Below are 20,974 nucleotides of genomic sequence, written 5' to 3'. Positions count from 1 at the left end.
ACAGCGGCACCTTTGCACTGCTCTAGCACTCTGCACCCTGGAAAAAAATGCACACCCAGCATCAGACCACAGCCTGGACAGAATCATTTCTTCTTCTTCCTGTTCACAGGCTTCCTTCCAATTGTCTTCAGTGTAACAGCACTTTTTTCATCTTCAATTTGTTTTTCTTTTTTTCATAACGTGCTTCACTCCTCGCTGCCCCTTTGGGAGCTGTGAAAGTTAACTTGGCTGGTTCTTTCCCTGTAGGGTCTGGAGGGCTGCGTGTAGGGTCCATCTGGAAGCGGCAAATCCACAGTGAAAGTCAGGAGAAGGTTGGAAAAGGAAGGACTGGTAGGGGCAGCTAGGAGCTGAAGTCCACCAACTCACTGGGCTGTGGCAGTGCTTGAAAATCAACAGCCATGATTTGGGGATCTGGATGCTGTTCCAAAGAAACGGATGGGCGGTTGTCCACACTGCACTTTTCCTGTTTCCACGTGACAAAAATTGCCATTTCACTAGCTTAATCATGTCTGAAGATCCATGTTGTCACCACTTTTTATCACGTTAGTCATTTTTTATCGTTGTAATTTAAACCACCTCCATGGAAACATCTGCTTGCAAAGTTGCCAGCATCACTGCCAATCTGATCAACCTAATCTCTGGGTTACAGCCCTACATTGGTAGCATGTCTTTCATTTGTACAGGGGTAATGGTTTGGGGTACTCAGTCCCATGAAATCCAAGAAAGTAGATTAGATGACACAAAAGGTCTCTTCTGGGTTTAAATACCACAAGTCTACATACTCTTTTCCTATGATTTTGTTGTTGTTGTTGTTAAGAGTAATCCCTTATTTACCTTATACAGTAGACCATATCCTAACAGGATGATTAACTTGTGGACTGGCTCCCTGCCATAGGCAGTCTCACAGTAATTACAGAAATTGCTTTGCAGAAAAGTACACTGCTCTTCGCTACTTTTAAAAAAATGTTAGCTGCTAGGAACAGACAGGTATCTCCACTATACATGAATTCTGTGGTCCATGGTAACCAGTGTAAAAAACATTAAAATTTAGCCCTGGATCTGAGTCTCTCACTGCAGAGAGAGACAGGTCACACTAGGAGATCAGAGAAGAGACAGGCGTGGTTTGGCTCACTGAAGCAAGTCCCATATTTCAAAGTTTACTAAACAAGCCTCAGCTAGCTAGTCTGTGTACTGTATGAAAGAGAGAGAGAGTGAGATAGAGAGAGGCAGGGAGGGAGGCAGGCAGGGCTGGCTGGAGAGGACAAATGTTCTTAGCAAAGAAGTAGAAGTCAGCTGAAAGTGAGCTCAGATACAGCCAAAGTCCAGAAAGAGAAGTGACAAAGCAGCATCATTGAGATGTGGGGGATACTTGAGATTTCAATAGCTCTGCTTGTTTTGCTCCTGATCATGCTGTTTCTGAAGTTGCAATGGACATGTAGATGGCTTCCTCCAGGACCAACTCCCCTCCCCATTATTGGAAACTTGTGGCTGCTGGACTTTAAACTGCAGCGGGAGACTCTTGTGAAGGTATTTATTTTTGCAGAAATCTGAAGTAGAGATTTGCCTGACTGAAGTAGAGAGGTTCAGCTGGATTGCAATTAGAGCTGCAGAGAAATCAGCTAATCAGTCGCAGGGTATTCTCCAACTTAACTATTACCCAAATCCAACATCCCAAGGATGCAGCACTACTGCTAAAATAATTATTTCCAAAAAAAGAAAAGAAGAAGAAAAATTTCAGACTGCTATTCTCCTTCTTGGTTTTAACTACTCTTTCTTTCTTTAACATATTACACCATCAAAATATGTATTTTTGTAATTTATAGACTTCATCCTCACATGCCCCATATGTAAGTAGCAGTGAAGATCTGGTCCAAAACCACTGAAATCATTGAAAGTTTATCCACTTGATTTCACTGGATTTTGAATCAGGCCCCAGGTTTGTTTCCAAAGTTTTTCCACAGCAACTTAAATATCTTGCTCTGCCAGAGGTTGAGTGGTCGTGGCTCCGCTGGTATTTCTTCCTGTCCACGAGTGACAATGGTTAACAGATATAGGAGGACTCAGACATCTTCTAAAAAAAGCAGTCCCATTTATTATACTGATTGTTCAGATTCACTCCCTGCTGTATTTTGTGTTAGAGACTCATCCAACATAGCATACATGGTAAAACTTTCTTTGCCAGAGGCACTGGAATTGATACCACTGGAATATCTCCTGCTTGTGAGAAATCTGGTCTCCATTAGCAAACCAGCTGTCCATCCAAAACTGGCTTGATCCTGTTTATCAATAATAAAACTTTGGAATGGCTCAGTAAATGATGTTTAAGATAGGACTGGAAATATCATAAACTTGTTTTACTGACTGCACTTGAAAAACAGCTTAAAAGTAACAAAAGTAAGAAATCTACTTCCAGCTCTGTTTCAGGAGAAAAAAGAAGCCTGACCTGGGAAAAGACTATTAAGAGAAAGATGACAAAATTTATGGGGAAACCATAAGAAAAAAATCTAGAGTTCAAAAATAGTTCTCTGCCTTCACGGAGGCCAAAAGGAAAGCAAGAACACATGCTGGGCACCCATACACACATCCATTGAGGCTGCTTCGACATGCCGTAATTACAGCATGGTCAGAACAGATTTGATTAATTGAGTCTGCTGGAGCATGCCAATTACTGCGCCCCAGTGTCATGTGTATCAGGATCCCTGCACTGAATATTGGTGGCAGGGTGCTTTAACTAAAGCTTGTTTGGCGAGTTTTAGTTAAAGCGCCCCCGCCACCATTTTTCAGCACGGGGATGCTGATACACGTGATGCTCCAGGCGCTTTAATTAAGAGCGGCTCTCGGAAGCACTCTAATTAACACCCCCCATCTCTCCCGCCTCCCAGAGCATGTGTATAAAGTCCCAGAGAGTCTCATTAAATGAAAGGAAGATGAAAGAAAAATATGAAATGGGATCAAGCTGGCCTTTTTTTCGCTTTCTCTTGGAGATAAGGCATATGCTCGCAGAAGGTCTTTGGTTATTTTTTGTGGTGGATTTCCCTCTTTTGGAGTGATTCCAATTCTTAGTATCCACATGCCATGAGGTGGAGTAAGAATGGCCTTCCACAGCCAAAGCAGGCCATAAAAGGAGTCAGTAAGTGCCCTTGTAGATTCAGTGGGAAGTATCACTTATAGAAAACTCCCAAAAGATTAATTTTAAGAGACCCATTTATCGCTTTTCAGCTTTTCTAACATATGTTTATCTACTCTCCAGTTAACCAACATCTATGGAAACATCTACACAGTGTGGATGGGACAGACACCTCTAATTGTACTGAATGGCTACAGAGCTGTAAAGGATGGCCTTATCTCCCATTCAGAAGAGACTTCTGGACGGCCTCTTACCCCTTTCTTTAGGGACCTGATGGGTGAAAAAGGTACTGGATAGTAGTCTATGGTTAGGAATGACACTGAAACATAAAGGTGACATTGTAAGAATGAAAAATTCTTTTCCATTGATGAGGTTCGCAGCAGAGCAGGAATATTTAGAAAAACAGGTAAAAAAAAAAAAAAGTTTTACACTACCGTATTTTCACAACACTCCACTGACTGTATTTGCTTTCTCTATTGTATTTGAAGGAAAATTTGCCTGTGTAAATTGACCACACACTGGCTTCAAGCAAAACAGACTCCATGTAACAAACACCCACCCCATAACTGACAAGTATTCAAAAATCCAGTTAGGAAATGAAGCACACTTGAGACACTGACAGTTAAGCAGTCCTGTCCTCTCCAAACACTGTCACCCTGGAGTTTCTGGGGATAGGTTTGGAAGATGAAACTAACAATGTTAGAAACTCATGTTGCAGATCACAATTCAAATCTGTAACATTTATCAGCATATGCTCTTATTAGAAAAATGCGGCTTAATTTAACCGTACCTTTTACTATATAAAGGATTTCCCTTCTTAGTAGTAGTACAGACTTGCTCTTCCTTGTCCACAGGCATTTTCCTAACAAGTGGTCACACCTGGAAGCAGCAAAGACGTTTTGTCATGACGATCCTAAGGAGCCTGGTACTTGGTAAGAACAGTCTGGAACGTCGAATACAAGAGGAGGCCCATCATCTGATAGAGGACTTTGCAAATGAGAACGGTAAACTCACTGAAAGACTGAAATTTAATGCTGTTCCCTATACTTAAGTCAGGCTGCAATTGATACTAAATTGAAGAGCCCCTCTGCTCCATAAATGACACAGGGTGGGACTTGACAGCAGTGGAACGGTTCATGAATTGCCTAGTTCAATGGAGAATTCAGAAATGCCACATCTTGATTGTACTAACTGCAACTGGAAATTGTGTGTTTAAATACAAGTGCTGAGACAAATTTTTATTTCTTCTTGTTATCACTCTCCTATTGGTAAGCAGCGAGCTTGTAGCAATCCCAATATTTAGGTTGCTTAACACTATCGATTGCAAAAGATTGCTGTGGACTTTGTGCAGGAAGATTTAACACCTGTCCTCTATGGCCACAGAGAAAAGTCCATCTCTGTCCTCTTTATAAATCACCTTTCAGGTATTTGAAGACTTATCAAACCCCTCCTCAGCCTTCTCTTCTCTATTTCCCCTGTAGTGAGGCCAATGACTTGTTTCATTCAAGCATGTCTTCTAGAATAACATCAAAAGCTAGACAGCATGGGCACATGAATACACACAGCGAGGTAAAGGAGGGTACTCAACTGCTCCACAGTAATTGCCTATGTGGACTTCTTAACTGAAACTAAATGTTACCTTCCAAAACTCCCATTTGCTGTGCCAGTCTCAGTGCCGAATCGTGCATATTTGGAGGGGGCAGGGGAGGAAAGCTAGCGACATGAACCACAACCTTCTGCAAAGAAAAAAAGCTTCAGGTCAGAGAACAATATACACTAGCCACTCCATAACAGTGCAACAGTCACAGGGATGTGGCACCTGGGACAACATAAGAAGAGCACAGTCACACATGGCCAACCAAAACCCCAGCACCCTATCCAGGCACCACCACCAAAGTAGAAGTGGGGTAGCCATGTAACATGCAGCAACACACTAACCTGGAATAAAGACTTGAATCAGGGAGTGACAGGTCCAAGCCGCTCTTGAAAGGTCTAGTGAGCGCTGTGATACACCACGCGGTATCGCTTCTGCCATGCACAGGTAGCCAACGCACAGGGAACTCCCCAACATCTCCGTATAGCAGAAAGAACTAGACTAAGCCACTTCCAGTCACAAGACTTGAACCCTAATGACTATCTGCCTCCCCTACAAGTTGGAACCAGCTTTTTATTGCTATAAGCTAATGCAATTAGTCCTTAAGTGGCAATAGCCTGTGCTACAGTGCTGAAGGGTCAGGGTTCAAAACTAATGCAAATGCACGCTGCTACAACATAAAATAGAATGTGTTTTATATATACGCCTTAAATAAATATAAAATTACACGTTAAAATATGTTATTTAGGTTGCAAAGTCAAGCATGAAAATGTATGAAATAAAAATTATGGTTACCTATATCTTTAATTCTGCCCTCTTGTGTAAATGTATTAAGATAGTCTTTAATTAAAGGACAAAAACTGCTTTTTCTGTGTGACCTTTGCTTTATGCTTTGCTTCGTTTAAGCTGGCAGAGTCAGAAAACAAAATTAACACTACATGCATGATCTTACATCGGGCTTTTCCTAATTTTTGAGTGCTTTATTTTGCAACCTGAATGACATTTTCATGTATTTTTAAGTGGGTAATATCACTTTGGATTAAAGCTAGATATATATCAAATGAATAACGGACCTTGCAGTTTAATGATTTTATTTTTTTTAAGTGAGTACCTGGAAATAGTCTACTAAGGTTCATCCAGCGTCTCCTACAATCAGCCAGTTTTTCTATGTCCTTTAGAGGTAACTATCAGGGCCCAACTAAGAGGCTAGATATGTGCATTTTATAAATGTAGTTTTGATCTTAAGCTGGTGAACCAGGAGTTTTCCATTCTGTGGGGCAACTATTATGCAACATTTTCATTATACTTTGAAAGAAATAGCTTGAGGTTTATGCCATACCTGAGGATTTATACTTCTGTTCCACTGAAAACCAGAGGAGAGGAAAAATGCAATCACGTTACACAAAGCGGTTCACAGGTCAGACCCTGGAGAAAAAGGAAAATGCAAAGTATGTTTCCTCCAAATATATACTCAGTTCTACCCTCCCAGAGAACAGGAATGGGGTGAACAGAAATAAGTCCCAAAAACCTCCTATGCAGGGATGCGCAGCAGCTGTTACACTGTAACTACTACATGTGCACGATCCTGCGGTGATACCATGGACCTAAATCACCCCAAATGTGACCCTAAATGAGGCAGTTTTGAGGCACCCCCCATTCCCCTTTTGAAGCTACTACAAATATATGTTTGTCTATACCGTTATTCTTTTGTAAAATGTGTTTTTTTACCTAGAAACAATTCAACTTTCTGTTCAGTGCACAACTACTAGCACTGTGCAGGCTCCTTCATGCACCTGATTAACTTTCTGCACCACAATGGACAGGATCTAACACCTGTCATCTTCACAGGGAAACCCTTTGATCCCCACACGCCCGTTGTCCATGGTATCGCAAATGTGATTTGTGCTGTGGTTTTTGGACATCGCTTCTCCAGTGAGGATGAATCCTTCAACCGGCTGATCAAAGCCATTTATTTTATCATCTACTTTCAGGCAACTAACTGGGGCAGGGTGAGCATTCAGCTCTATCAACTTTACCTGTGCTTCCGGGTAATACTAGATGAGCTAAAATTCCAAAAATATAGACTCTGACCAATGGCCATACTTTCAAAAACCATCATGCAAGATTTTTGCTTATGAAGCAATAAATGTACCCTCCACAGATGCATTTTCTTTACAGACTATAATCAGTGAATCAAATGGCCAACAATTTGAGCTACTGCTATTTTGAGTTACTGCTGTTTTTAAACAGTAGATTTGCTACAGGGGTGGGCCAAGCTGCAGCAGGGGTGCCACAAGTAGCATGGGCAGCCTGTGTAGCATGCAGCAGATTGGGGAAGGAAGAGGCAGCACAGAGGCAGACAGGAAAAGCACAAAGCAAAGCATCAATATCAGGAAGAGAGAACAGGACAGGGAGCAGAAAGCAGAGCAGCAGCTTGGGCAGTGAGCTCAGGGCAGGGAGCAGAGAGCTAAGAAGCAGATTGAGTAAGGGAAAGGGATCAAAGTGGCACTCAGGGAGAGTGTGGGGCTAATTAGTGCCATGCCTACCCAAAAGGTTGATCCCTGTTAATTTAATGTATTTCAAAATCAAGAAAGGCTTAGAGAAACACATATGTCTGGAATTGGGTTTCTAAAGGCTTCCATTAACGCCAGCATAAACACTTGATTGTTGGGAGCTTGGAATTGGAAACAGAATCTAAACATTCAGCTAATAAAAGCTAATCCTTTGAAGCCTTGTCCTTTTGAGCAGGATTCAGATGAATCATGTGCTCCAAATTAACCCCAAGATGTGATTTTTCCAAATATTAAACTTTGGGTATGGACAGATGAAACAATTATGTAAAGTAACTCTTACATCTCCAAGTTTCTGTAGCAATACACCCGTAGCAAAACTGTTGCAACTTTATCTCTGTTCCATGCACACGTTGCAAAGGTTTCGGTGCCCATTGCATCCTCTCCATCAGACATTTAAACCGATCTTCAGGTATATTGCATCCGGACTGCATTTTTTCTTTTCAAGACCAAAAGGAACCATCAAAGAATCTAATTTGACTTCTCATATGATACAGTTCATAGACTTTCAATGTGATGAAAGAGTATTTTTCTTTGGTTGATTCCTCGGCTATACCGATTTTCTAACCTTCTAGTACTTGGTGACAGTATTTTTAGGTTGTGAGAGACCTTCAAGCAGTGGATCTTTAGAAATGTTAATATTTAACTGTGAGACTGTCAGACTACAAAGTTCTGCTGGTCCAGCTATGCTGATATGGAGCCAATAAAAAAGCACAGCCCCAGAGACATAGCTCTGCCAGGCAAACGCTGTGTGGAGGCAGCTCTCCCTTCAAAAGGAGGCTCTTGTCATTCAGGGGAGCCGGTACAGCTTTGACAACAGAAAAGTTCCTGACTTGCCAGACACCACAGTGCAGTCACCATAACTAAAGCGGCAGCAGCCCCCACAATGTAGATCTCATCTAAGTGAAATTTGTGACACTTCTACAGGAACTTTCTCTCTTGATAATTCCTAGAGACTGAAACCCTCTAGTCCAGGGGTGGCCAACCTGCAGTGCAAGTGCCACAAGTGGCAGATGAGGGAGGGGACAGACAAAGCAGCAGCATAGGGCAGGAAGCAGAGCAGGAGAGCAGGCAGCAGAAAGTGGAGGAAGAGATTGAGCAGGAAGCGGAGAATGGGAAGAAGAAAGCAGAGCAGCAGATCAGGCAGGCGAAGGCAATCAAAGTGGCTCTTGGGGGAGGGGGTAATTTGTGGCATGCCTGCCAAAAAGGTTGCCCCCCACTGCTGTAGCCATTAAAGACACAAAGCATGGGCAGAGTAAAAGGAAGCTTCCCACAAATGACTGTTCGGCAGTGTGTCTCAAGTGTCTGGGAATGAACCTCTGCAAAGAGTTCAAGGATCGTTCAAGGATCATTCAACCCTGGTATCTACTCAGTCCTCAGTGTTTTTATTGAGGAAAAGCAATTGACAATAATTATCAGTATGGTTTATAATACAGGGACTGTATCTACCTGATAAGAAACTAGGCTACTTAGGTTATTGCCACCAATTTATTTCATGTAACATCAGTTTACATATTTCAGTCAAAAACAGTCTAGAATTGACTGCTTACAGCAGGGACTGGTGGCAACTGAAGGCCCAAATGATGGATCTGGCCCATGGGGCCACCAAATCTGGGCCACAGCCAGGGGCTTCACCTGTACCAGGCCACACCACAGCTGGGCACCAAAGGGCTTTTGTGGCTGGGGCTCCACCCTTGCTGTGCCATGACTGGGCAGTGGGGAGCTTTTCCTGTGCCGCCTGCACCTGGGCAGCAGGAGGAAGCAGCAATGACAGTAGCTAGGCCCTACCATTAGCCCACCTTGGACCCAAGCTGAGCCATGCCAGCCCACTGCCAGTAAAATGTTACTGGCCATTGACTCAGAGAAGAGATTAAAGGTTTCATAGCCCTACCAGAAGCATAAACCCTCCACCTCGCACTTTATATTTTCATGACTCTAAAATCAGTTGATTTCACTTAAATTAACAGACCTTGCCTATATTTTACCTACAGATGTATGATGCTTTCCCCTGGTTCATGCATCGCTTCCCAGGACCTCACCAGCAAGCGTTTGCATACAGTGATTTTATGCACAGTTTAGTTATGAATGAGGTCCAAAGTCACAAGGAGAAATGGAAAGGAGATGATCCACAGGATCTCATTGACTTCTACTTGGCTCACATAGCAAAAGTAAGTGCCTGTATTCTACATTACACCAGCTTCTCCTTAGCTTTATTGCACACTGCAAATTTTACTGAAGGATGAAATTAAATGTTATAAATTAATATTCCAATTCATTTAGGAACTGGAGGAGTTTTTTACTTTTATCATGTGCATACTTCATAAGTTTTCATCAAGCCATGTGTCAATTAAGACATGGTCAATCAAACTGCTTTAAACGCTTCTGCTTTTCTTCTGAATGCCCCATGCAGAACAAAAATGACCCTACCTCCACATTTAATGAAGATAACATGGTTCAAACTACGGTCGATCTTTTGTTGGGAGGCACAGAAACTACAACTGCCACCCTGTACTGGGCACTGCTCTACATGGTACAATACCCAGATATCCAAGGTGGGTGAAAGCACATCAAAAAGACTCATGTTACATAGTTTGTACAGTGTTACAAAACAAATATTAGATGTAACTATCAGTGAGCTGTCAACTAAAATTACCTGCTAGCAATGCACATCAGTGCTAATAACTGATAACCGAACAGCAGTTCCAAAATGTGAATTTAATATGTGGAATGTAATTAAGGAAAATGCACAGTTTTCCCACCACCTCCTGAAGAAGCAAGGCTAGCAGAGGCTAGACACCAGCAGCAGGGACCAGAAGTGACTGCTGTCTACCTGTCCAGTAGTAAAGGTAGGAGAGAGAGAACAGCAGGTTGGAGAGGTCATTTTACATGCAAAATATGCATGTAAGCCTACCCAAAACACTTCTCACTGCCAAATCAAGTGGGCATAGCAGACAAAACTTGAAAACATGTCTAACTCTTACGTGTCTTTACAATGTTCCCAGCAAAAATAAGATAAAAACAATGGGAGTGTTAATGTGCCTCATTTCGAAGAGAAATCTCTTACTCAAGTTGGGAAGTGAAGCCACTGCTGTAAAAGTTAATTTAAAAGAAAGGTGCCCTTGAGAGATTACCTTGCACTCACCCAGGGAAAACACAATTCTCTGTCTCTCAAAATCAGCTTTGAATTAGTGCAGGGATCAAACCACACTCCAAGGCATTTTGTGGCAACACATCCATTTTAAAAATCCTGGGGTTGAAGAGCAATAGAGCAAGTCACATTAGCTTTTTTTTTAAAAAAAAAAAGAAAGACTGGTGGGGAGAAAGAAAAAAAAGGAAAGAAAAAGGGGATGGAAAATATTTTTCTGTAATAAATATAACAAAGTACTACTTTGCAGGAAAAGTCCAGAAAGAGCTAGAGGCTGTTCTGGAGCCCTCCCAAGTAATATACTACAAGGACAGGAAAAATCTGCCTTACACAAATGCTGTGATTCATGAGATCTTACGCCATAGCAACATTACTGCTGTTGGGGCCCCCAGACAGTGCGTGAAGGATGCCACAGTGCTGGGGTATCACATTGAAAAGGTAAAAAGACATTCTCCAGGTTGATAGCCCTTGCTGCTACTTAAAGTCTTTGCATTATGTTTGAGAACATGATTTCATCATCACAGTCATGGAAACCATAAATTTGATGATACGTTATGATTTTCCCAATGCACCCAGCCAAGCAATCAGAAGGGAGAATGCTTTGGATCATGGGACATGCAGTTCAGCCAGCAATGTTGCCCCAATTTAAAAATGGGGGCATTAACCCTCCAAACTACAATTCCTGTGTGGCAATGTACCACAGTAAGCAACACTTGGTAGGGTCATTGCTTAGCTCTGGTACGGATGCTTGGTAACCTTTATACAAATAGTGCTTTTGCCACCCCTGAACAAACATACCTCAAACACAAAATTTATTAAAAATGAACATGCCCAAATCATAGCACTGTTTACAGTACTCTAATACCTACTCTACAAGCCTAGTCAAGAATCAAGACACCACTATAGGAAATGAGCATTTCCCAGATAAGTAGCAAAGAAACCTATCCCGGCACCATAAAACTCTCGCCCTGGCTTCAGGCCAACTACATGAGGTGGACAAAGAAGATGGATTGGGTGGGAGTAAATCAAACAGATGAGGAAACAAACACTGTGCACAAATCTGGGCTTGACACTTGCCCAACCGATGCCAGAGGGGAGTGATTTGTAGGCATCACAGTAGTGAATATATTCCAAGGGGACAAAGAAAATATGGTACGGCACTTTGTAAATTTTGACCAGCTATGTTTTGCCCCACACAAGTGTGCAGCAAGGAAGAAAATATACAGGTGTTTGAAGGAACAGCAAATGATCAGGAAGCAAATGCATATAGGAGATAGGCGCTCAGCAGACTAGTGGATTTGACAGAGATGCTGTAAAGTAAAATGCTGTCAAGCCAAGTTCATTTCATCAGATGTTGTGAATGGGTGTGTATAAAGCAAAGTTTAAGGAGAGGACTGCAGAGCCACTGGCCATTATCTTTGAAAACTCGTGGCGATTGGGAGAGGTCCTAGGTAATTGGAAAAGGGCAGAAATAGTGCCCATCATTAAGAGAAAAAGGAGGATCCAGGAAACTACAGACCATTCAGCCTCACCTCAGCCCCTGAAAAAATCATGGAGCAGATCCTCAAGGAATTCATTTGTAACCACTTGGAGGAGAAAGAAGTGATCAGAAACAGTCAGCATGAATTCACCAGGGGCAAGTCGTGCCTGGCCAACCTGAGTGCCTTCTATGAGGAGGTGATTGGTTTTGTGGATGTGGGGAGAGCAGTGAACATGGTGTCCCTTGATTTTAGCAAGGCTTTTGATACGGTCTCCCACAACATATAAACTCACTAGGGGGGACCAGAAGGGTTTGGGGGAGACGCTGTTTCCCCTAGCGCCCGCTGGCATAACAAGAAGCAATGGGCACAAGTTGATGGAGAGGAGGTATAGATTGGACATCCGCAAAAACTACTTCACAGTTAGGGCGGCTAGGAGCTGGAACCAACTTCCAAGGGAAGTGGTGCTGGCCCCTACCCTGGGGGTCTTTAAGAAGAGGCTGGATGCCTACCTGGCTGGACTCATTTGAGTCCCGTTTTTGTTTTGGGGTTTTGTTGTTCTCCCGCCCTGGCGGGGGGTTGGGCTAGAAGATCTACTAGGTCCCTTCCGACCCTAAATCTATGAAACTATGAAACATTATCCCAGGCAAGCTAAGGAAGTACAGGCTGGATGAATGGTCTGCAAGGTGAATAGAAAAGTGGCTGGAGCATTGGGCTCAGTAATCAATGGCTCAATGTCTAGTTGGCAGCCGGTATCAAGTGGAGTGCACCAGGGGTCGGTCCTGGGGCCAGTTTTGTTCAATGTCTTCATCAAATGCACCCTCCGCAAGTTTACAGATGACACTAAGCTGAGGGGAGCAGTAGATGCAGAAGGGGGTAGAGCTAGGATTCAGAGCGACTGAGACAAATTGGAGGATTTGGCCAAAAGAAATCCCATCTCGTATACAGTCGCAATCCGGTATAACAACTTCAAGGTCCTTCTCTGTAGTACTATACCCTAGCCAATCATTCCCATTCTGTATGTGTTCCTTCTTCAGTGTGGTACATGGCACTAGAACATACAAATCCTTGAGCAGTTATCAAACTAGGTACAAGCTCATCATACAGTAATTTCACCTAGACTGCACTCCTTTAGCTTACTTGTGGGAATGTCATGGGAGACGGATCCAAACACTTAGTAAAGCCAAGGTGGACCGTATCCACTGGTCTCTCCGCCCCCTCCCCCTGGAGCCATAAAGCTTGTTACCTTGTCAAAGGAGAGAGAAAAAGAAAGAGAAGAGAAGGCAGAAAGAGAAGAAATCACATGGAATTTTCTTACTTTGCAAAATAACATCTGGGAACAGTATCATCAGCGATGTCTCTTTAAAATTAAGCTGACAGAGGGAAAAGAGGTTTGGCAACCTGAGGCTGTAACCTCAGCTGGTATTAAAAGCCATAACTCTCCAGTTGTCAGTGAATCTTATGCTTATTTCCACAAGCTAAGAAACTAGCCCTGCATTTTTACTTAGGTTACAAAGACCAGTTCACAAACAGAACATAATTTTGTGTTTTTACAGGGTACAATTGTGTTGCCAAACTTGCATTCTGTTGTATACGACCCTGAGTACTGGGAAACCCCTTGGAAATTCAACCCAAATCACTTTCTTGATTCAGATGGCAAGTTTGTGAACAATGAAGCATTCTTACCATTCTCAGCAGGTAATGCACTGTTGCCTGAATCTTCCTGATACGTATACCTTGAGAGAAAAGCAAAATAAGTTTTCGGTTTCTGAAGTTAAATATGCATGTGTGACAGGCAAGATCAATCGGCTAACAGCAGCAGGGATTCAAGCCAAGTGATCTAACGTAATACATTTTAAGGATAATAAACGTAGCATAAATATAATAAATACAGTCGTTGTGCATTTAACTAGAACTTCATACCTATGTCTGTTGAAGCATACACGTGGCAGAAATCTCAATGTGTCAGGTGACTTCATTGCCCTGATGACCCTGGTATTTGAACACGTCACTGTTCTGGACACACCGATCCTCACAGCTGTCCTGGGAGGTCAGGAAGTGATATTACCCCCTTTCACATGAAGAACCTAGAAACAGGGAGACTACAGGACACAATACAGTACCACGTAGCAATACCTGATCCACCTCTGAACAGGATAGCTTCTCAGCTGCGATTACACAGCTTATCACATGAATGCAGTTCTACTGTTTCTGATATCCAAGGTAATTCATTTAGAGGTAGCTCAACTAAGAGCTAACTCATTGTGCCACAGCAACATGGCTTATATGATTTGCCAAAGGTCACAAAGGAAGCCTGTGGGGGTGCAGGATATTGAAGATGGGTCTCCCAAGTTTTCAGCTAACACTTTATTCATGAGCCAATCCCCTCTTAACCCAGGGAGCAGATGAATAAGTGTTTTCAATAATCAGGTTGGAAAGAAAAGCAGCGCAACAAAGGGACCAGGTCGTAGTTGAAGAATTAATTGTAAAAATAAATAGAATAGAAAGATACTGACAGCGCGTCCTGCCCCACAGACAGAATATCAGTTGAGCATCAATACAAAAATGGACCGAGGCACAATAGAAGCAATAGCTTAACTGCAGCTGTGAATGGTCAAAACAGTTGGACTGCCTGCGGACACAAGGCTTCCTACTCATGCTTGTAGGCTGGCTGGTCTGTAAGTCAGCTGGATTGTTTTAACTGCTTGGTGTGTCCATTCCTAGCTTAAACCATAGTAATTTGCCCCTGGATGTGTTAGGAAATAAACAGTAGTGACAGAACAGATGGATGAAAGAGTTACAGCAGATTCAGCTGAACAAGTCAGTTTTTCTGTCCTTCATGCTATAATTGTTTCATCTGTCCACATACCATAAATCTGGTGCAGTAATAAAAGCCATACCACACTAGAACGCATATATAGGAACCAGATTAAACAGAGCAAAGCTAATTTTCAGTAGCAGCTGCCCCAATTGCCTGTGCAAATCCTACATTCATGTATGTGAAGATAGAGGGTCTTACCTGCTTTGCACACCTACCTGCCCATCTACTTGTTCAACTGCAGGACAAGCTAAGTAAACATTTTAAAACTGGACATAGGACTTTGGGAGGAGGTTTACACAGCTGATACAAAGAACACTGCAAGGTATCTCACAATGCATTTTGAAAGCAAACTGACAACTTAAGCTATCGACATGAGTTGGAGTTGTACATCTTCATGATTCTTTTCCAAAAAAATAAGGGCACGTCACACGTGCAACGAGATGCATCACACGTGCTCTGACATGCTACAATTACAGAGTGTCAGAGCCAGCTTGATTCATCAAGTCTGCTGGAGCTTGGTGATCACTCACTTGATGAGTTTTAGTTAAAGCACACCCACTGCCATTTTTCAGCACATGCTGATACATGTGACGCTCTGGGTGCTTTAATTAGAGCTGCCATACTGGCCGTTGTTCAAAATCCTACCTTTTGCAAGCTCCTTGATGAATTTTTTCCAGGATTTTCCCTGGGATAGAAGTATAGGAATTGGCCTATAGTTGCCTGGGTCCTCTCCCCTCTCCTTCTTGAAGATGGGCACAATATTAGTCCTCCTCCAGTCTTCAGGAACTCCCCCGAGCACCACGAGTTTTGAAAGTTTCGCCAGAGATTCCACAATGATTTCAGCCAGCTCCTTCGCACTCTCAGATGAAGTTCATCTGGTCCTGCTGACTTATAAATATCTAACTTTTCTAACTGATCATGCACCAGCTCAACGTCAACAGTAGGAAGGCAGTCATTCCCACCATGCCCATTCTGAACCTTATCTAGTATGATTTTCCCCTTAATTATATTCTTTCACATGAGGCAACACTAATCCTTCTCTTGTAGAATAATTTGGTTAACCCAAGAGACTATCAAGAGGAAAATCAAGAAGAATTTTGTTTGGAAATTCTCCCTCCTGACTTAATCTTTGCAAATATTTGTAATTTTCTTCCCTTTCCTTATGCAGGGCATCGTGTATGCTTGGGGGAACAGATGGCAAGAATTGAGCTCTTCATCTTCTTCGCCAACCTGCTGAGGGCATTCACATTCCACCTTCCTGACGGAGTGAAAAAAATTAATTTGGGCTATATTTTAGGAGCTATATTGAAGCCACATCCATATAGGCTCCGCGCTATTCGACGCTAGTCTACCATATACCACAACACTGAGGTGCTTCTTTCATACGTATAAAAAACTATTGCAAGTGTATTCAGACATATGGTAATAACTAGTGGAAAGAGTAATCGAAACCATCTGTACAAAAAATAGCATTTCAGCAACCAAGATTTTAAACAAGAGATCTGTGAATTGTCATGCAACACGTACTGTGGAAATCCATTCACTAAGACGTTAGACCAGGGGCGGGCAATTATTTCAGCTGCAGGGCTGCATAATGAGTTTTGGTGAGCTGTCAAGGGCCACAAGGGTAGCCACCATGGGACAATGCCTGGGCCAGGCGGGACTCAGGAACCCCCCACAGGCCGGCCAAAGCCCCTCGGTGGGCCAGATCCAGCCTGCAAGCCAAATTTTGCCCACCTCTGTGTTAGACGATGTTAAGAATGGGACAAAGGTAGCAGAAAATGAAATGACATCAAGCAAATCAGTTATTCAACCCCAGTACCACTGCACAATACTCCAGATGCAATAATTTGAAACTTTAGTGTGATGTGATCCAGGCTCTCAGAATTATTTTTTCCTTCACAGGCTTTTTGCCTTTTTCCAGAAGTTAGGTTCACTGGCCTGTAGCTCCCAGCATCCCCTCTACAGCCTTTTTTAAATATGGGAGTTACACCCTCCAGTCCTCTGGTACCAAGGCTTTTAGTGACAGGATGCACACTGCAGTTAGGAGTCCGGCAATTTCCAATCTGAGCTCCTTCAGGTGACTGCCATCAGGTCCTGATGATATGCTACTGTTGACTTGATCAGTTGCTTCTATGGCCTCATCTATTGACCCCTCCACGTAGGTCCACTCCATTCCCTTGTCTCTGGAGAGGACTGGATCTGGTGAAGGGACCGTCTAATATCTTCCAGTGAAGACAGATACAAAGAATGCATTTAGTTTCTGAGCAATTGCCCCCTCATCCTTTAGCACCCTTTTCACACCCTGATCATCCAAAGACTCACCTGGCTCCCTGGCAGGTCTTTGGCTTCTAATGTACTTAGAGAAATGTTTAGTGTCATCTTTTACATCTCTAGCAAGTTTCTCCTCAAATTCTCTTAGTTTGTCTTATTAGTTTTACATTGCTTTGCCAATGTTTATGTTCTTTTTTATTTTCCTTATTAGGATTTGACCACCACTTTTTGAAAGAAGCCTTTCTCCTGTTTACTGCCTCTGTAATTCTGCCATTAAACCATGCTGGCTTTCTCTTGGTCCACTTTTTTTTTTTTTGATTTGTGGTATGCATTTGCTCTGTGCCTCCAGTAAGTTGCTCTTAAGGGGTGCCCATGCTACCTGCAAGTTCCTCACCTCCTTTGGGGCTCCTCCTCACTTCCATCTACCTAGCTTCCTCATTCTGGTGTGCTCTCCTTTCCTCATACTATTTATGCTAATAAAAGTTGGGCACATGAATAAGCTCTTGCACAATCAGGGTCTCTCAACCACAGTTCTTTGGAAATCCCCTTTGGGCTTGGCAAGGAAATGTCACTTTAGGATTACATCCTTGTCTCCTTATTTCTTCATTAAACATGCCCTGATTCTCTGTACAAGCATGCTGATGCATGCACTTTACTGTATTTCGGATCCAACTCCTTTTTTTCATTTTACAAGTTCAACTTTTTTTGCAAGTTACTAGAACAGTACTCAACTATTTATTAAGGGAGGAAAATGACCTTTCAGAACTAAAGAAATTTAACTGAACTGCCAGCATCTGGTAAAGGCACTCCTAGATACTCTAAAGTTCTACATGAATTAGGGGTTTGGTGCCCTTCGTCTCATCTCCTGTTGCCTCTCATACTACTCAAATGAAAAGTACTTATAGACACCTGCTAATTCCACTTGTGAAAAGTTTCCAGTGCATCCAAACCAGCTGTCTGCTGCCTACTTGCTTTCAATTTCAGTTCAATACAAACAACTGCAAACATACAGGAAGCTGAAGTGTAGCATAAAAGCTAAGATATAATGATGATTATATAAAAACAACCTAAGAGGAAGAAGAAACAGACTCTCTAACTCTGGGCTTCCTGGAAATGGTGGAACTCCACAAAACACTACAAAAGCCTGCCGTAACGGAATGGATAAAAGTTAAATATCACTAATTATTTCCTTTTTTAAATAAAGGACGTTTTTTAACTCTTTAATATTACCCAACTTTTATTAAAGAAAATACAATGTTTAAATAAAATCCAGCTTGAATAAGAAATATTTTTAACAGGAATTAAGAAAAATCTGTTAAACGACATGTTGGGTTTTTTTTGTTTGTTTTTTTTTGTTTGTTTGTTTTTTGTTTTTTACAGAGAGGGAAGGTCCCTCTGAACACAATATTCTCGATACTGGCTACAAAGTACAATGTACAGAATTTTGGAACAAAAAATCTCAGCAAAAGTCTTTCATCCTTTTCCTCCCAGGTATTCACAGAACACACACACAAAAAACAAACCAAAAACTCCTTCCAAGCTTCACTGATCTGTAACTTAAAGAAATAGTCATAGTAGCAGGAACCATGATAAAGTGCTCAGAAATAAACTGGCAGTGTAAGATATAGATCAGGTCTTTTCCTACTCCAGTGTAATTTGTTGGCTCCTACAGTCTTCTTCCTGAAAAAAGGATTCCAGTTGTTCTCATCCCTTGGTCTCCTGAGGTTGTTCTGTAAACTTTGATATTTTTCACCCAATATTCTTTCTTTAGATATGCATAAATATTTTCTTTTTCTTCTTTTGATTCGGTTTTAAAATTGCAGCTTGGGTTCAAACGTGCAGTCTTCATTCATATTAGTGAAGAGCCGAGGTACAATACAAAGTCCAGTTGTATGATGCTGGTTGTAAAACATACAGAGGGAACAAATGCTCATCATGATACATATGGTAAAAGAGGTATCTTTACAGACAAGTCAGCACAGGGTTGACACATGATGGGAAAACTCTGTGGACTCCAAAGTCCTTCCCAAGTACTTCATTTCAAACTGAAGCCAACCAGAGGTCAGACAGTTCTAGACTTTCAACCATTTGTCACATCAACACAAGGATGTCACGTTACTTTTTCATCACAGCTGTAAAGGAGACCTACAAAAATAGGGGAAGAGAAGCTACTTCATGGATTAAAACTTGTCATTTTAAATATGACATTAGAAACAGGGAAAAACAGATTGAAGGATAGCCTTAAGCTAAACAGAGAAAAGGATGATTTGGATATAAGACCAAGAAGCGTTACACATTCTGGTCTTGTTAAATCCATATACTGTTAATCTCAAAGAAAACAAATCTCATCACTTCATTAATTTGACATTAGAGAGGACAAGAGGTCTTAGAAAATAAAATACACCAATACTCACCTTGGCTCTAATGTTTCAGAAATCAAAAGTCCACCTTCTAGTTAAGGCACATTAAAAGAAGCCCACCATAAAAAAGTTCAGTGCCCTGCACTGCTTTCTCTGCAAACACCTAAATTGCTTCAAGGTCCTATTCTTTATTTATAACCTTCGTCAGGGTACGGTTTGCAAAACCCAGAGATCATCAATTTCTGGACCTTACAGTGACAGCTGTAACCAACAAGGTGACTGTGGCTATCATCTCCAAATGGAAATTCTCAGGGGGCTGAATCAGCTTATTCCCAGTGGGAGACACTTGGTTGTGAACTCCCCCTACCACTAAGAAAGCAGAGTAGGATTCAGCTTTACCAGTTAGAGAACAATATAACGATGAAGTTACATGTCACACTTAGACCATACTGAGCTAGACTAACGAGCATTCACATGTCAAAGCTCATTAACATGCACTTAATGCTCCCTTAACATCTCAAAGTTATGCCACTTCAGGCGAGGGTGAACTTTAGGTTACGTTATCTATCTTGTATTATGGTAACTTCAGCCGGCTCTACAGAGATAAAACCAGTAATTTGCAGTCCTCCAGCACCCCAGGATGCACCACTGCCCTCCCCCACATTCAACCAGGGATAGAACCTAGTTGACCTCCTGCCTAGCTATACCCCTGCTCACCAGCCCTCTAGTGCCAAGTCAAAACTTTGCGGACAAGAAACAGTATTAATCCTTAACATAAAAGTGCTCAAGCATGTTCTAACTTTAACACCACTTAACAGTTCATAGGTTTAGTATGGTCCAAGTGTAAAGTGTTATTTGACCCTTTAAGAACAGGCCTTCCTCAAAAACAACAGCCTACCAATGTGTGCCCTGGGGAGTCAAAAACCACCAGTAAAGAAAAGTGTAAAATTAAAAAAAGGAGTAGAAATTATGTTATGTATAATCAGGTATTACAGATCCTAGATACTAAAACAGTGAGCATCATTTGAATGGGTACAGACATGTTTTTTTCCTCTCCAGTTTCTAAGAAATATGCAAAGTCCACACTTTGTTGTTTGTGTGGTTTTGAGGACAAAGCGTAGTGACTGGTCAGCCCAACCTGGAACATAAAATTTAGTAAGCTAACTTTAGTTTTTTTCCATCTGGCCTCTTTCCATTGTTGACTCTTTATCTAGTTTGCATTTTTCTTGCATAATAAACAAACACTACTATCATGAACACACTCTGATCTATAGGAAAGTTGGAATTTTTTGAACAAATTATTATTAAAATACCATTTAAAATTTTTTTACCAGCAAAATAAAAATGCTATCAGTGTCAGAAACTCCATACTCATACGTAACCCTGTGAAACCATATATGCACATGTAAAACTAGTGGGGAAGGGGGGGGAAAAAAAAAAAAAAAATCAGGAAATGTCATATATGTTCTATAAATAAAAACACAGAGCTTCTGAACTGTACATCCCAGTCATCTCCATATTTTCCTCATTCCTTTCCCCCCTCTATTCCTGCATGTTTATTTTTAACACTAGTAAATTGACATTAGGCAGACCAAAATTTCTAAA

General features: G+C 41.8%; 2 protein-coding genes across 3 annotated transcripts in view; one reads left to right on the top strand and one right to left on the bottom strand.

Moving 5' to 3' along the window:
- Window positions 1–1,229: 1,229 nt before the first annotated feature.
- On the top strand, window positions 1,230–17,306 carry LOC109288062 (cytochrome P450 2J2-like). Its single transcript, XM_019503413.1, has 9 exons — window positions 1,230–1,527; window positions 3,251–3,413; window positions 3,982–4,131; window positions 6,570–6,730; window positions 9,283–9,459; window positions 9,702–9,843; window positions 10,687–10,874; window positions 13,471–13,612; window positions 15,904–17,306. The coding sequence occupies exons 1-9, from the start codon at window positions 1,357–1,359 to the stop codon at window positions 16,080–16,082; spliced, it is 1,473 nt and encodes a 490-aa protein (XP_019358958.1). The 5' UTR covers window positions 1,230–1,356; the 3' UTR covers window positions 16,083–17,306.
- Window positions 17,307–18,384: 1,078 nt separating this feature from the next.
- Window positions 18,385–20,974, bottom strand: part of CAPN10 (calpain 10) — a 28,843-nt gene continuing 26,253 nt past the window's right edge. For both annotated transcript variants that reach the window (XM_019503409.1, XM_019503410.1), the window contains one exon: window positions 18,385–19,154. In XM_019503409.1, coding sequence (XP_019358954.1) covers window positions 19,125–19,154 — 30 coding nt within the window. In that variant the 3' untranslated portion in view covers window positions 18,385–19,124. The remainder of the gene's footprint in view (window positions 19,155–20,974) is intronic.

This window comes from Gavialis gangeticus, unplaced genomic scaffold (assembly GCF_001723915.1).
Source record: "Gavialis gangeticus isolate Ggan-Ray unplaced genomic scaffold, GavGan_comp1, whole genome shotgun sequence".
NCBI lineage: Eukaryota > Metazoa > Chordata > Crocodylia > Gavialidae > Gavialis > Gavialis gangeticus.
Note: the sequence above shows the minus strand (reverse complement) of the source record. Positions and strands in the feature narration are given on the sequence as shown.

What these genes read in the sequence shown, in the direction of transcription:
- LOC109288062 (XM_019503413.1), top strand. Translation starts at nt 1,357, where the DNA reads ATGTGGGGGATACTTGAGATTTCAATAGCTCTGCTTGTTTTGCTCCTG. An exon ending in ACAATACCCAGATATCCAAG is followed by an intron (nt 9,844 to 10,686) that starts GTGGGTGAAAGC and finishes ACTACTTTGCAG; the next exon opens with GAAAAGTCCAGAAAGAGCTA. An exon ending in TGGGGTATCACATTGAAAAG is followed by an intron (nt 10,875 to 13,470) that starts GTAAAAAGACAT and finishes GTGTTTTTACAG; the next exon opens with GGTACAATTGTGTTGCCAAA.